The 15,068-nt window shown below is 49.8% G+C and overlaps 1 protein-coding gene across 2 annotated transcripts; it reads right to left on the minus strand.

Annotated features, from left to right (window-relative positions):
- Positions 1 to 8,998: 8,998 nt before the first annotated feature.
- Positions 8,999 to 14,831, minus strand: SIX2 (SIX homeobox 2). Of its 2 annotated transcripts, none has more exons than XM_038396476.2 (2): positions 13,811 to 14,831; positions 8,999 to 10,144 (listed from the first exon to the last, which is right to left on the minus strand). In XM_038396476.2, the coding sequence occupies exons 1-2, from the start codon at positions 14,368 to 14,370 to the stop codon at positions 9,841 to 9,843; spliced, it is 864 nt and encodes a 287-aa protein (XP_038252404.1). In that variant the 5' UTR covers positions 14,371 to 14,831; the 3' UTR covers positions 8,999 to 9,840. The 2 variants fall into 2 exon arrangements, with proteins under 2 accessions (XP_038252404.1, XP_043367823.1); XM_043511888.1 differs by having other exon boundaries at positions 9,000 to 10,144; positions 13,805 to 14,728.
- Between the last annotated feature and the right edge of the window lie 237 nt (positions 14,832 to 15,068).

Genomic DNA, 15,068 nt, shown 5'->3' on the forward strand with positions numbered 1-15,068 from the left:
TGGGAAAGGATTCAAAGGACTATGATAAACCCTGGTCCCATGGAAATGGCGTTTTTCAGCAGATGGGAACGACGGCGAAACTTTCCCCAGCTGGATTATTTGTAATGTGTCACGGCATTTTTCTCTGTGAATGGGCCTGTACAGACGCTCCAGGTTAATTTTACTATAAACATTTAACGAACGAAACCTTTAGCTCCCTACTGTCCACGTAGCAAAGGCTGAAAGAGCAAAAAATTCCTCCCAACTTCGCCCTCCCCCCTCCGCCCCCCAAATGATGTGCGGGGCGGCAGTTTACAAAGCGCCCAAGTGATTTGGGAACACAGCTCTCATGGGTTGTGTTCCTAAATCACTCCGGCGCCTTTGAAATCCCACCGGGGCAGTAATTGCAACAAGTGGGCTGATTTTCCCTTTCGCTGTTGATTCTCGGACTATCATTTGCAGCCCGTAGCACAAGCATGATGACAAACGGCCGTTTGTCAGTGCCTGACATCTGACCAAGCCCAGCTCAGCTGGGAGGGCCCGAGCCTAGGGATCCTACCGAGCGGAGCCCTTCAGCTTTGTCTGTACGCTGCCAAACTGCTTCGGCATCAAGGTGCCTCCGTCTGACCTTTGCCCGAGACCAGGGGTCTCAAGCAGGCCGCCTGCGGGGTCATTTTCTGCGCCCCCAGCTCCCCGCGTTTACCTAGAGCGGCTCCGGCCTGGCGCGCACCGTGGGCAGGGCAGGCTCCCCGCCTGCCTGCCCTGCCCCCCGCGCGGCTCCCATTGGCTGGGAACCGCGGCCAATGGGAGCTTTGGGGGAGGTACCTGGAGGAGCGGCCCGGGCAACACACAGACCCCTGTGCCCCTCCCCCCAGGTTCCGGCTGCTTCCCGAAGCGGCGCGGGGGCAGGGCAAGCAGGCGGGGAGCCTGCCCTGCCCCCGGTGCGTGCCGGGCTGGACCGTCCCCAACCCCTCTTGCAGCCGAACCCCCTGCCCTGAGCCCCCTGCCGCACCCCGCACCCCTCCTGCACCCCGACCCCCTGCCCTGAGCCCCCTGCCGCACCCAGCACCCCTCCTGCACCCCGACCCCCTGCCCTGAGCCCCCTGCCGCACCCAGCACCCCTCCTGCACCCCGACCCCCTGCCCTGAGCCCCCTGCCGCACCCAGCACCCCTCCTGCACCCCGACCCCCTGCCCTGAGCCCCCTGCCGCACCCCGCACCCCTCCTGCACCCCGACCCCCTGCCCTGAGCCCCCTGCCGCACCCCGCCTGCACCCCGACCCCCTGCCCTGAGCCCCCTGCCGCACCCAGCACCCCTCCTGCACCCCGACCCCCTGCCCTGAGCCCCCTGCCGCACCCAGCACCCCTCCTGCACCCCGACCCCCTGCCCTGAGCCCCCTGCCGCACCCAGCACCCCTCCTGCACCCCGACCCCCTGCCCTGAGCCCCCTGCCGCACCCCGCACCCCTCCTGCACCCCGACCCCCTGCCCTGAGCCCCCTGCCGCACCCCGCACCCCTCCTGCACCCCGACCCCCTGCCCTGAGCCCCCTGCCGCACCCCGCCTGCACCCCGACCCCCTGCCCTGAGCCCCCTGCCGCACCCAGCACCCCTCCTGCACCCCGACCCCCTGCCCTGAGCCCCCTGCCGCACCCAGCACCCCTCCTGCACCCCGACCCCCTGCCCTGAGCCCCCTGCCGCACCCCGCACCCCTCCTGCACCCCGACCCCCTGCCCTGAGCCCCCTGCCGCACCCCGCCTGCACCCCGACCCCCTGCCCTGAGCCCCCTGCCGCACCCAGCACCCCTCCTGCACCCCGACCCCCTGCCCTGAGCCCCCTGCCGCACCCCGCACCCCTCCTGCACCCCGACCCCCTGCCCTGAGCCCCCTGCCGCACCCAGCACCCCTCCTGCACCCCGACCCCCTGCCCTGAGCCCCCTGCCGCACCCCGCCTGCACCCCGACCCCCTGCCCTGAGCCCCCTGCCGCGCCCCGCACCCCTCCTGCACCCCGACCCCCTGCCCTGAGCCCCCTGCCGCACCCCGCACCCCTCCTGCACCCCGACCCCCTGCCCTGAGCCCCCTGCCGCACCCCGCACCCCTCCTGCACCCCGACCCCCTGCCCTGAGCCCCCTGCCGCGCCCCGCACCCTTCCTGCACCCCCACCCCCTGCGGTTTTCATTTTTCATGGCAGGACTGGCAAGTCTACAAAAGGCGTGTCTGTTTGCCCTGGCGGCTTCAAAGATGTATTTCCTGTAGGACCTCACAGGTAATGGGGTCGCCAGAAGCACGTGTGTGATTGCCATCTTCCCACGGACATTCCGCTCTCCGCCGGAGCGCCGCCCGCTGTATCGTTGTACCTGTGGGCTCAACAGCGGGGTCCTCCGACACCGTGGCCCCCTGGCTGCTTCCCGCTAGGCTAAACCTGGCGTTGCAAAGCACTAGTTTCAAAAGGACCCCTCGTCATTTCTACACGGCTCACTCTCATCTTCCAAGCCTCGCCTAACGATGGACTGAAGCGGGAATTCAGCGTGAAGAAGAGGGGCGTGGGTGGGTAAGCCCGCACATCCGCTAGCCCTCAGTTCACACCGGCTCTCGCCCTGACAGCTTCGAATCAGAAGGGTATTCCCCGCTACTAGGGGGCGAGGGACTGGGAAGGGGCACCGGTTCTCTAGGATCCCAGTTCCAGGGATTTAACGTCTGTTAAATTCATGGTTAAGGGTCCGCTCCTGTTTTCAGGGACGGTAAAGGCAAAGCTCCCGGGGACTTCAATGGAAACAAGACGGACCCTCTAGCCACACAGTACGTTGCTTTTCCTCATCATGTCTTAAAAGTAAAACATCTGCGTTGATTCTCACTCCTTTGTTTAATTTTTAAATAGACAAATCATCCGTGATCACAACAGGCGCTATGAGCCCAAAGTGCTTTTCCATATAAGACATAGTTTTCAGTTGCCCTGTCTACACTTCCGCAGTCAACTCCCGTACCTTCCCCAGCGTGCTAAAGTACTGAACCTTCCCTTCAGCAGACTGGTTTTCCTGGCTCTCTGAGCAATGTCCCCCAGACTGGATTTCCTATGCCAGACCCGTGAGCTGCTGTATTGAAGGAAAGAGGCTGAGATTATACCAGGCTCTCTTTGTTCCTCCTAAACAAGGCAATATATTTCTCTCCAGCTTTCGCAACTCAGGACTGGTTACTTTATACTGTGTGCCTCTCATAGATATTTCTATCCAGGCATTTTAAAGAACTGTCGCTCACTCTTTAATATTCCGTATTTTCACTCACACTCTGCTATTCCGTATTATGGACAGGTCATGGCTTCATTTCTAACAAAGCTCCTAGGCAAAGAATCGGGGGTGGGGGAAATGTGAAGCTTCATCTGAAATATCCCTTAGGAATTACGCCAAGCCTGACACTTTTCTCGGCGATATTACTCCTCTGTCTAGATTAAACTGAATGTCTATGAAATGACTTAATTTATACCCGATAAAATGCAGCAAAAGGATCTTTTGTAGATTATATTTAACTCCGTTCCTCAGAAAGCTTTAAATTTCTCCCAATGTTTGTATCAGAGTAGCAGCCGTGTTAGTCTGTATTCGCAAAAAGAAAAGGAGTACTTGTGGCACCTTAGAGACTAACAAATTTATTAGAGCATCCTTAGAGACTAACAAATTTGTCTCTAAGGTGCCACAAGTACTCCTTTTCTTTTTCCCAATGTTTGTGTAACTGGAATAGTGCAATCTCAAGCAATTTAAACAGAGGAGAGCGCCTGAAATTCACGTAAATAATCCCGAGGTTGAGCGAAGATTAGTACATTCCTTCTTGACATATTAGGTTAGTCAGTAGCCAATCAATGGGGCTACTAGCCCGAACCCCCTAACTATGGCACGAGTAAAGTGTGCAGGATGCGATCAGCCAGACTGTTCAATATGTATGAGTCACCAGATAGTCGGTTTTACTCCGCTACCGTCAATCAACATTATTTTCACACAGCTCGAAGCTACTATTTCATATTCCCTTCAGTGTTATTTTCGGTGTTAAAGGGGTAAAACAGAGGGCTTCTGGAATTTCTTTTGCAATGATCTCTAAAATAACCCTCAGAAAGCTAGCTGGCAAATGTAAAAAGCGGGTTTTATCAGCGGAGAAAACAATATGTATCTGTGCGGTGTGAACATTCAAGCCTGGATTGTTTTAAAAGCACTCTTATTACAATGCAGTGGACTCGCATGCAGACTGTAAACACTGTGCTAATCATTTTATTTGGTAACATTTTATGTCGAGGGCAAAAACATATAAACAATCTTCACTTATATATGTCGTGACCATGTAATTACAGGACGAGCACGACGATGTAGTGCATGATGGCAAGTAACGGAGGTGTCTTCGCACTGTGCCCCTAGCATGTTATTTCAGGGCGGTTACACGGCTGGCTCGCAGTGGCGAGTTCAGGCTGCATGGTCAGGAGGCAGAAGCTGTGTCTACACTAGAATTCACTCTTTGGTAACCAGCGTCTCCGCAACTGGTCAAGTGCTAACACAGGCTACCCCTGCTCTGAAGGCAACAAGCCCAGTCCTGCTCTCAGGGACACCTTAAGCGTAACGTCCACGGGAGATACACATTTTGTTTAGAGCTGTCCAGTGGGAGGATTGTTCGCCTGGCCAGTGGAGGCAGGGCTAACCCCCTGCTATTTCCTGGAGCCCGGCTGTGGATTTTTGCATGGTGCAGGGAGACATAATTCCTTACTCCGCAGAAATTCCCAGTCGAATCAGTTTGTGGAAGCCAGTGGGAGTTTTGCCTGGGTAAAACGTGCAGGATGGGGACCCCCTCCCCCATGTTATTTACCAACCGAAACCTGCGCGGTTAGCCTGCGAGCAAACATTTCTGATGGGATTTGTCCCATGTAACATAAAGCTCCTGAATCATAAACTAATCTGTTTAAAATCAAGGATTAGTCACGTCACTTTCTACATATTCATCTATTGCAAAACTTTTTTTGTGTGAAAAATCTGGGGATTTGAGCTAACTTAGAAAACATAATTACTAAAGGCAAGTGCAGTCTGCTAGAGTAAGTCTTAACATGTGTCAGAGTAGCAGCCGTGTTAGTCTGTATTCGCAAAAAGAAAAGGAGGACTTGTGGCACCTTAGAGACTAAGAAATTTATTTGAGCATAACTTTCGTGAGCTATCCGATGAAGTGAGCTGTAGCTCACGAAAGCTTATGCTCAAATAAATTTGTTAGTCTCTAAGGTGCCACAAGTCCTCCTTTTCTTAACATGTAGGGATTTTCAGGTTGCATCGTCCAATGAAGTTAAACGGAGAGCCTTACTTGACATAACTCTATCACCGTCCCCTGCCCCTCTCCTGGAAGTAGGCTGAAGAGTGCGTCCCTACTGACAGATTGCCCTCCAGCTTCTTTGACAGCAAGATTTCTGCTTTAAACTCCCTATCATTGAACGGAATGGCTCGTTCTCCCGTCCCTTCTCCACACTGTATATACACATGATCCTCGCCACAATCCACAGAAGTTTTCATCGCCCCTGGATTTCAAAGGGCCTTTCTCGCTCTATTTATCCCTTGGTTTACTTTCATCTGATCAAATATTGCCTTCTCTGAGCAATATGAGCTTTTATTAACCACCGAAACCCCATCCTGTTTTCCTACCGGCTCCTTAAGCGTTCTCCTCATGACTCTCCTCTTTCCCCAATAACCCTATTTCTCTACAGCGAGCAAAGCCGGAGGGTTTTCTTTTCTGCTTCGAGGCTGTGTTTTATTAGTCCAGCCATTTTTCTTCGTTGATCCCAAACTCAATTTTTATCACTACTTACAACTGAACGAATGAATGAATCGTTGACATGCATGCATGTATTATTTTAGATAACTTGAGGAATCTACTGTAATCTTAGGAAAGACCAACGTTAGTTCTTGCAACATGTTTCTTTTAAAGGGATTAAAATCCATGGCTAAGAGTATTAGATGCACACAAGTAGGTTAGTATAAGATAAAAAATAGATGATACACGATGGCACACAAATCCAATTGACCACATGAGCTCTGCAGCTGAAAACCGAATTACCTGGCGCAGAATATTAACACAAAGAACACGAATTTGCGGGAAGTTTATACCAAACTTCCCAAGTCTCAGGAGTCCTGGGGGTGTTGGTGTGGGGGTGTGGGGGTGGGGACATAAAATATTTTGTTTACCAACTGAATCTAAAACATACTAAAATAATTCGATTCATAACTGGCGAAGGGGCATTTGCCTTAGGGTCTGATCCAACTCCCACTGAAATCAATAAAATGACTCTCACTGACAGGGCCCTTAGAGAAACGTACTTGTAGGACACCTCACCTACAACGACATATATGAATTCGTGTTGCCCTAAAATAGCTTATTCGGACATTATGCAGACAAAACTCCCCCTGAAGTCAGTTGATTGAAATTTCAGTAAGCTCTTGAAAGCTGAATACGATCTTTGCTGATCGACACATATTTCTTTTCCCCTTAAAGCCACATAGTGTTCCTGGCTTATTTTTCAGAACTCATGAGAAAGGCATTTTAGCAGCAATCCAAAAAGGAAAAAAAAAACACTTTGCAATCTTTCAAATTTTTTTTTAAATAAACCGCCCATCACATTCAAGCACTAGCAGAGAACTGGAAGGTCTCCTGCAGGAATCACTGCGTGAAATGCTGTGCAGGAGGTCAGACTAGATTGTCACAATGATGTCTTCTGTCATTAAAATCTATTAAACATTTAGTGAAACCAAACCCGCCTCTTATCTTTTGATTAAAGCTGGTGTGAGCCGTGCTACTCTAATTCTGACTTGTTCTTAAAAATATCTGACTTGATGCTGACATGGATTGCTGATGGTATCCGTCTCATAGACAGAGGTATCCAAAATGACGTTTGCTGTCAAATTAGGGTTGTAATACACAAAAAGCCCTCGAGAATGAACTTCCGCGTGTAGCGCTGCACTCAGCTGCTTGCCTGGTTGTGTTACCTATGTCTTCAGCTCCCATGTATTTCTGTCGGATGTCACTGGGATACCGGAAACCCGAGTGAAACACAGTTAATGCCGCGATTCAGTGCAAACGCCTTGTGGTTGTGTCAGTAGTTTGGCGACTGCTGCAAGGTGTGGGCAGCATGAGTACAGCCCTGGCAGGACACACTGGAGCGTGGGATTGCTATGTGCATAAGAGGCACTTTAATACTGACTGGCTCCATTTACTCTGCAGCTAGGCTCCCCTCCCGCGTCCTCCCCGGCCGGGGGCTGGAAGAGACGGAGAGAGGCGTATACGCAGGGCTACAGCTCCGGGTGCGAGGTGGGGGAGACAGGGGATTTAGGGCTCCAGACCCAAATACTGACCCCGGATAAAAATGATTTCGATTCTTCTCGCCTCCCCCTGCTAATGACCCCAACCCTCCCTGTCTGTGGGGCCGGAGTCTCATTCCCGACTGGCTGCTGCAGACTTCTGCGCCTTTGGGAACCCTTGGTGGTTCCTTGCACCCAGAGTACCCCCAAGTCTGCTTCTCTGCCTTCCGCTACGCCCAGGGTCCCATCTCTGCTGAGCTCCGCCTTTCCCACCTCCTCACCCCCCGTTTGCCGCCCTCCCCTCCGTACACGCTCCTCTTTTCTTCCCCCTTTCCCCCTCCTCCGACAGGCCTTGTACCCCTCAGTCCCTCTCACAGCCCCCCCTTCCCCTCACCGCTTCTCTCACCGCTTCAGCTCCCTCTCCTCGCAAAGGGTTGGAAAATGCGTGCGTGAGTGTGTGTGTGTGTGTGTGTGTGAGAGAGAGAGAGAGAGAGAGCTAGTGTGTGTGAGAGAGTGAGCATGTGTGTGTGAAAGAGAGAGTGTGTGTGTGAGAGAGAACGAGAGAGTGTGTGTGAGAGAGAGTGTGTGAGAGAGAGCAAGTGTGTTTGTTGAGAGAGAGCGAGTGTGTGTGAGAGAGTGTGTGTGTGAGTGTGTATGTGTGAGAACGAGAGTGTGTAGCGAGTGTGTGTGTGTGAGAGAGAGAGTGCGCCTGTGTGTGTGTGTGTGTGTGTGTGTGTGTGTTGAAGGGGGTCTGTTAATACTCCAGTTTCAGAAACCAAGCTGTAGTGCGACGCTTCTCCCCTAAGGGCCCGGCCTAGGACGCCTTATGCAGGCAAAGCTCCTGCGGGGATCAGTTGGGAGTGTTACCTGAGCAGGCCCACACGATGGCTGCTCAGAGGATGCTGATGGTTGTGAACTCCCAGCTGTCTCTATGTTGGAGACATTGCCCTGCAGGAAAACCCCAAAGTCTCCCTCTTGGGGGATAAGAATGAACGGGGAGGGGGTGAGGGTGAGTCGATTACCGTAAAGCGATCAGATGTTGCCCCACCCCAAGATTTAAATCGACTCTTTCACTTTGGCTCTCCTGCTACCTGTGACCATCCGATGGGGACAGGGTGGGCGTAGTCACAGACCCTTCTCTCATCAGGGAGAAAGGGACGGGAAAACGGAGAAGGCATACGGGTTGCTCCTCTGGGGTTTTGCGGTTACAAGACTCAGATTAGAGAAACTGGCGCTCATCTTCTAGCAATTGCTCTGGAAAGGCCCAGTCAAAGAATTGCAACTAAAAATGACTAACCTGCCATTTCAGACTTTGTGCCTCCAGTCTTCTAGTCAAAACAGTGTCACACCAAGACACTACATTATTGATCTGCTTTCAGGGTAATGGGAGTTGGAGATGCCCGGTAAACTTTCCTACTTGTAATTTATAAGGGAGGCACCTTCCTCTTTGATTAAAGCAACTTGGTCCTTCGGTACATCATTTAATCTTATCAAAATCCCATGCTAAACAGACAAAATTCCTTCAGACTATGGCAGATCAGCTAGTATGGCAACAACAGGCTCAGACTCAGAAATGGGGTTCGAATGAGTAGTGATGGAGAAGGTACCACGAGCTAGAATGCAGCACTAAAATTGTGCGATTGGCTTCATCTGGTATTTTAGAGGCTGGGGCAAACCGAAAGCAACCTAGATGCAAATTAAGTACTGCACACTGGGTTAGATTTCTAAATTTTATTATAAAATAAAAGCAGAAATATTTCCCAAAGAACGTATTCACATAATATAAACAAAACTAAAGTCGAGTGACTCGCGGTTGATACTGTAGTTTAGGTCTAAGAATGAGCAGCAATTTTTTAGGGCCCACGTCTTCCCCGTTTGAGGTCGATGGGATAATTTAACATTGACTTCAACTGGGGTGAGGATCGGGCCACTAGTTCCTTTCCTACCCAACAAATGGCGAAAGCACCACACGGACAAGGCGAAAGAAGCTGGCTCTCTGCACAGCGTCAGCTACAAGGAAGTTACAGAGTCTACCCAGAGCGCGTGTTGCTGCTATAACTTGACTAAAACGGTTGTATTCTTAGTTGTAATTGTACATTGTACACCTGCCACGGATATATAACTACACTATAGGATAACGGGAGCGAAGGGTGTCTTCCAAGGAGGCATGTAAACAGCAACCTACGCTCCCCCAAAATACAAGGTGTCTTATCATACACGGACAAGACTGCTCAATTAAAATTCCAAGAGATCTGTGAAGTTAAGGTTGGAAAAAATAGTTACTACATAGAACCATATTAGCACTATGCTTAAATCACAAGTCCTGTCCTATCGAACAGTCCATATGTCTGAAACCAGCTTTGCACAACCCTTAAGACTTTGTCACAACAGAACTGCATACAGTCTTGTACAGTACCTTCCAAACAGCTACAGCCAGGCAGCCAGCCATCCAAAGAGGGACAACAGATCCACTAATGAGTGTGTCATCACTTTAAACGTTTCAAATGAGATTTAAAAAAAAACACGAAGGGCTGTGGTGAGGGGACCGTGTAAATAGTTTTAAGACCCAAGGTCGACCAAGTTGGAGGACATGGGGTTGAGAATGGAGTCCTGCAAACTATGATGGTGCATAGGGTCCGCACTGGGTACCGGAATGGCGCTAGGACCTTGGGGGTGACCCAAGCCATGGAGCGGCTGTAGGCCTGGGTTCGAATTGAGCAGTAAAGCTGGGCTGGAAGAAGTGTGATCAGGGGTCCCTGACGGCGTCTTCTCGTCTTCTGAGCTGCCCAAAACTGTCTTATTCCCGTTCATTGAGGCTGAGAGCGGATTGTGGCTGTTGGAGTTGGAATTCTCGTTGTTTTCCCTATAGGAAATAGAAAAGGGAGGGAGATCTTAGCGTGGAGAGGACACAGTAGTGAGTAACACTGGAGCTAGATAGGCAGCTGCAGGGACTGCAGGATGTGGGCTCACAGGGGAGACAACTGGAGGGTAACTGAAACACACAGTGCGTTTACAAACTCTGCAAAACTTAAAGGCCTCTTCGTCTGGCACAAAGGTCTAAGGTCTGCAGAGCTTGTAAACAGAGTTTTCCACTAGCCCCGCAGAAAGTGTCACTTTGACAAAACCTCATTTTCTCCATCCATCTCCTGCAAAGTGTTTGGATAGCTTGGGGGGGGGGGACGGGACAAGGGGAAAAAAAGGGGGAGGAATTTCACTTTAAAATCACTCCTGGAGACAGTACTTATGCAAGCAGCATTTCATCCACGCCTCCTCCTGGAGAGGCAAAACAAACTCAAATTGTATTCTCATTAATCTATGCAGATCAGCCTTAAATGGTTGGGTCATCTGGATAAGTCTTGTTTTTGATAAAATAACTCGACACCTCGACTCCGTTTTCCCTCCGGAAGTTTACAACCGAAAACGTATCCCAAGCATGTGTAAAAGAAGGCAAGCGAAAGAACTAACGTGCTTATTTCCTACAAGGAAATGTCCCTTGTAACTATATTCCTCTATTTCTTTTATTGGTCGAAATTAGACTGAGCGTGCAAATATACTGACACATAATGAGAGCCAAATTTTGCTCTGCTTAGCCACAAGGATAGTCTCTTTATAAAAGAGACAACATTATCTCAGAGAGAGAGAGAGAGAGACCATGTATCTCATATGTATGTGAGAGACAGAGAACTGTTAGAATCTTCATGACCGTGGCAATGGTGAACACTGGGAATTTCGTGATGGGTTTCAAAGTTTTGTATTTGTTACTTTGAAAATTAGAGGCCAAACGCGGTATTGATACACAAGGAAAAGGCCCCTGTAGGTTATGCACTGCTTTCTGGTACAGTGCTGTATTTATACTTAAAGTTTATGTATGACAAAGGGTCCAAATCCTTCAGGCTTTACTGGGCGAAGTTAAAGGATTGCCTTCAGTGTGAGCTAGTCTCGGCAAGGGCTGCAAGATGTGACTGGAGACACTTAGTACCACAATAATAAAATTAGAAAAGAAAGCTCTGTTTGGAGAAGTTGCTTGACAGAATGGCAATCTCACGAAAGGTCTGTTTTCCGACGCCTAGAGTGTAATGTTAGGTCGAGTGTATTTTTCTATGTCAAAAAACTTATTTGTCTCTGGAGACCTTTAAAATTTGATTCCTCAGAAATGAAAGGAATAAAAGTAACCTTCATTTCCTTTGGATATTTGAAGGTGAGTCCCTCCTATCAGCAATAAAAGGATTTCTGACATCTAGTAAAACCAACACTTACGGGGATTTGAAAGAAAATTAAAGCACTAGCACGTTTGGGGAAATGTATGAAGCAAATCTGTCCAGAATCCAAACCTTATTGAATATCACAGCTAAGCGTAAATCTAATCAGCTGTATGCGGGGCTTAACATTTCCCAAGCACATTCAACAGAGACTAAAAATGAAGTCACCTTTAAGCCATTACGCGAATGATCTGCAGTAGATTTTCAAGACTTTTAATTCCCAACACCCCAAAATGATCAAACCCTTATGGACTTGCGATTTCAAATGTCTTGTGTATACACACCGAAGTATATATTGTGAACTTGGATCCTACATTACGCTTCCCTAACAAGCTTCCAATAGTGCATAGGAACTACTGGGGGAAAAAACACAGTACCCCTTTCCCCCACACCCACACATTAACCGCTGTCCGGCGATTAATAGTTTCTTCTCTTCATCTAATACAGAAAATATCACTTATTTAAAGTACCAGAATATCCTACACTTTATGCCTGAGGAGCATCCATTTGTGAAGGGATGCAAATTGCATTTTAATTAACAAGATAGGAGATTGCCCCATTAAATATTATGTCCAAGTTTCCTGCTCTCAGCCTGTATCTGACATTAGGAACAATTTCACCGAACACTATTTACAGTGTGGAGACCAAATTCTGTTCTCCGTTACCCGCACCGTCATTCCCCTGAAGTCAGTTAGATGGCACCGGGACAAGAGAGAAGAATGTGTCGATGCGATCGGATTTGTCCCGACAGAGGTGCAAAGCCCTGCAAAGCGTTACAGGGGCAGGGCTGCATTTCGGCAAAGAAGCCACTATTTTCTGCTTCTAAGAAGTACATTTTGGGTACACTTTTTTTCTAAACCTTTTGGCTCTGCTTCTAAAGGTAAAGCGTAATAATGTAAAGAGATAGCCATTAGGTTTAACATTGTTTTCTGAGTGTAAATAACTGTATCTGGATGCTCTTAAACTCCAGAGAACATGTAAAAGATTCTAGTCCTTCCTCCAAAAGTAAACAGAAATAGAGAGAGGGCCCGGTGTCATAATGTAAGGGAACCTTTGCTAACACATGAGGAAAAAAGTGTTTAAACTCTCCAAAAAGCCGTACATAGGAAATGTTTGGGTGTACATACAGAGTTAATGTATTGGCTGCACAGACCGTTGTGTATATATCGATGCCAAGGCCTACGGCGTGAGATGTAAGCCTTTAGAGCATTCGCCCAGGTATTTTCACGGCTGGAGTATCTGCATCACAGTACTTCCACAGAACTGTCTTTACAATAGGACACCCGTTTGAAATATTGGAGCTGTAAATGAGCATACGGATGGAAAAGCAGCCAGCCCAGGGCTGGGCAACAGAGTTTTTCGCATTATTCGTCCCCATTCAGCCTCATGAAAAGCTTCCCCTCTATCTGAACCTGGTTCAGGTGGATGCATCCCCAGTCACTGTTCCTTTGAAACTTCAAGAGCATTAACATTTGCTGAATAAACGAGGCTTCTGTCACTTAAGGCTATAATGTGGGGCTGATGAACGTCCCTGCTGATCACCAGTTAAAAGTAGCTCACATGAGATCGTCAAAATACCTTAAGTTTAAAAGACAGGAAGTCCTACATGAAATGTGCTGGAAATAAGGTCTCCACGGGGGGCGGAGGGGGGGCGGGGAATACACTTTGGTCTGTATTTGTGAATATATTTGTTTATTTTAACTGACCTCGTATTCTTCACTAACTAGGTGTTATTGGTCCCACTCTCCCTTATTATAGTTTTCACCTTAGCCCTTTAAAATCCTCTGAAGTGGCCCATTAAAAGCACATTCACAACTTATTTTTCGTGGGCGTCGAAACAAAAAATAAAATAAAAAATCAAGGGATATAAACGCGGTGAACGATTATACCACATCAAAACTCTCAGTCTTTTTGGTTAGTGGTGTCAAACCCAAACTGAAGGGACACGAAGTGCAAACGAGCAAATAATAAGGAAGCCTTCTTTGCGTAAGGGAAGTCAGGGCCCTGCGAGGTTTAAGGCCAGCGATCATCTGGGTTTCCCAGCTCGGCCCGGAACCTCCTTTTCAGGACTTGAGAAAATCAGAACTCAGCGGTCCAAAGTAAGGGCCCAGTCCCTGCTCGGGGGAAAGAAAAGCAAAAGCTCGCAGTGACTTTGGTGGGGGGAGCTTTTGCCTGGGTACAGACCGCAGGCTGCGAAGGGGCTGGGCGCAAGGGTAGCTAGGCAAGCACCGGAGACGGTAGCCGTGCGAGAAGGGGGTACTTACTCGTACCTTTCCTTGGCCTCAGCGGCACGATCGCGTTGCCTCCGATTTTTAAACCAGTTGCTGACTTGGGTGGTGGTGAGCCCGGTCGCCTCGGCCAGCTCCCTCTTCTCCCGAGGGGACGGGTAGGGGTTGTGGGCATACCATTCCCGCAGCACGCTCCGGCTCTTCTCTTTAAAGCAGTAGCTGGTTTCTTCGCCGTCCCAGATGGAGCGGGGCAGGGGGAACTTTCTGCGGACCCGGTACTTGCCCACTGCCCCTAGGGGTCGCCCCCGCAGCTTCTCCGCCTCGATGTAGTGCGCCTTGAGCCAGAGCTGCTGGAGCTTGGGGTGGTTGTGAGCGGAGAACTGGTGGCTCTCCAGGATCTTGTAGAGCTCGCGGAAGTTGCCCCGGTGGAAAGCCACCACGGCCTTGGCCTTGAGGACGCTCTCGTTCTTGTGGAGGTGCTCGCAGGCAGGTAGGGACCAGAGGAACCGCCCCAGCCTTTCTATGTTGCCCCCCTGCTGGAGCACTTCGCAGACGCAGGCCACTTGCTCTTGGGTGAATCCAAAAGTGGGGAGCATCGACATGGTGGCCTTTCCCCCTCCCCGATCTAAATCATCGGACTTGTACAAAGCGGCCACATAGACCTGGACGGACAGACCGCGAGAGAAGCACCAATCATGGATGTATAAACCCACCCGAGCGGCTACTTACGCTCCGGCACAAGTCACAGCTCCGCTCTGCAGTCGGCAGCCATCGGCAGCTGAGCGTAAAAAGGATCAAAGGCGGAGACGGAACGTGAAAACTTTTTTGTAAGTCCAAGTTCGGAGAGTAACTTTGTGCCTCTATTGTCTGGTATCAGCAGCGCTCACAGTGGCGGTGTCTTTCCTCTCCCACCCCCACCCTCCTCCGCCGGGTTGGGATCTCCCTTTTTTTCGCCCCCCCCTCCCCCTTCACTGTAGGATTCAACATAATATAGTGGTTAAGTCCAGCTCCCCCTCTTCTCTCTCCTTTCTCTCCTCCTCTTCTCTCTGTTTTTTTAAATAATATTATTCTAAGCTGGCATGAAAAGTGATTATCCGCGCTCTGATTGGTCCAGTTATCTGACCCGGGGACTGCCAGAAGAAGACAATAGTTTTAGTCAAATTATTTGCCATGGTGACGCTGTCAATCAGAGGTAACCTGATCTGTTTTGAGGTGGCTCCCCGGCTGGGTTGACAGATTGCTCTGATCCACTCAGAGGCGGCCCTGCGAGCTGAGATATTAGCAAGAGAGAGAGAAAGAG

Source organism: Dermochelys coriacea, chromosome 3 (genome assembly GCF_009764565.3).
Source record: "Dermochelys coriacea isolate rDerCor1 chromosome 3, rDerCor1.pri.v4, whole genome shotgun sequence".
NCBI classification, from domain to species: domain Eukaryota; kingdom Metazoa; phylum Chordata; order Testudines; family Dermochelyidae; genus Dermochelys; species Dermochelys coriacea.

Bases quoted from the DNA above. Each gene is read 5' to 3' on its own strand.
- SIX2 (XM_043511888.1), bottom strand. From the start codon at position 14,370: ATGTCGATGCTCCCCACTTTTGGATTCACCCAAGAGCAAGTGGCCTGC. The intron at 10,145-13,804 runs GTAAGTACCCCC...TATTTCCTATAG, and splicing joins GAGGCCAAGGAAAGGTACGA to GGAAAACAACGAGAATTCCA.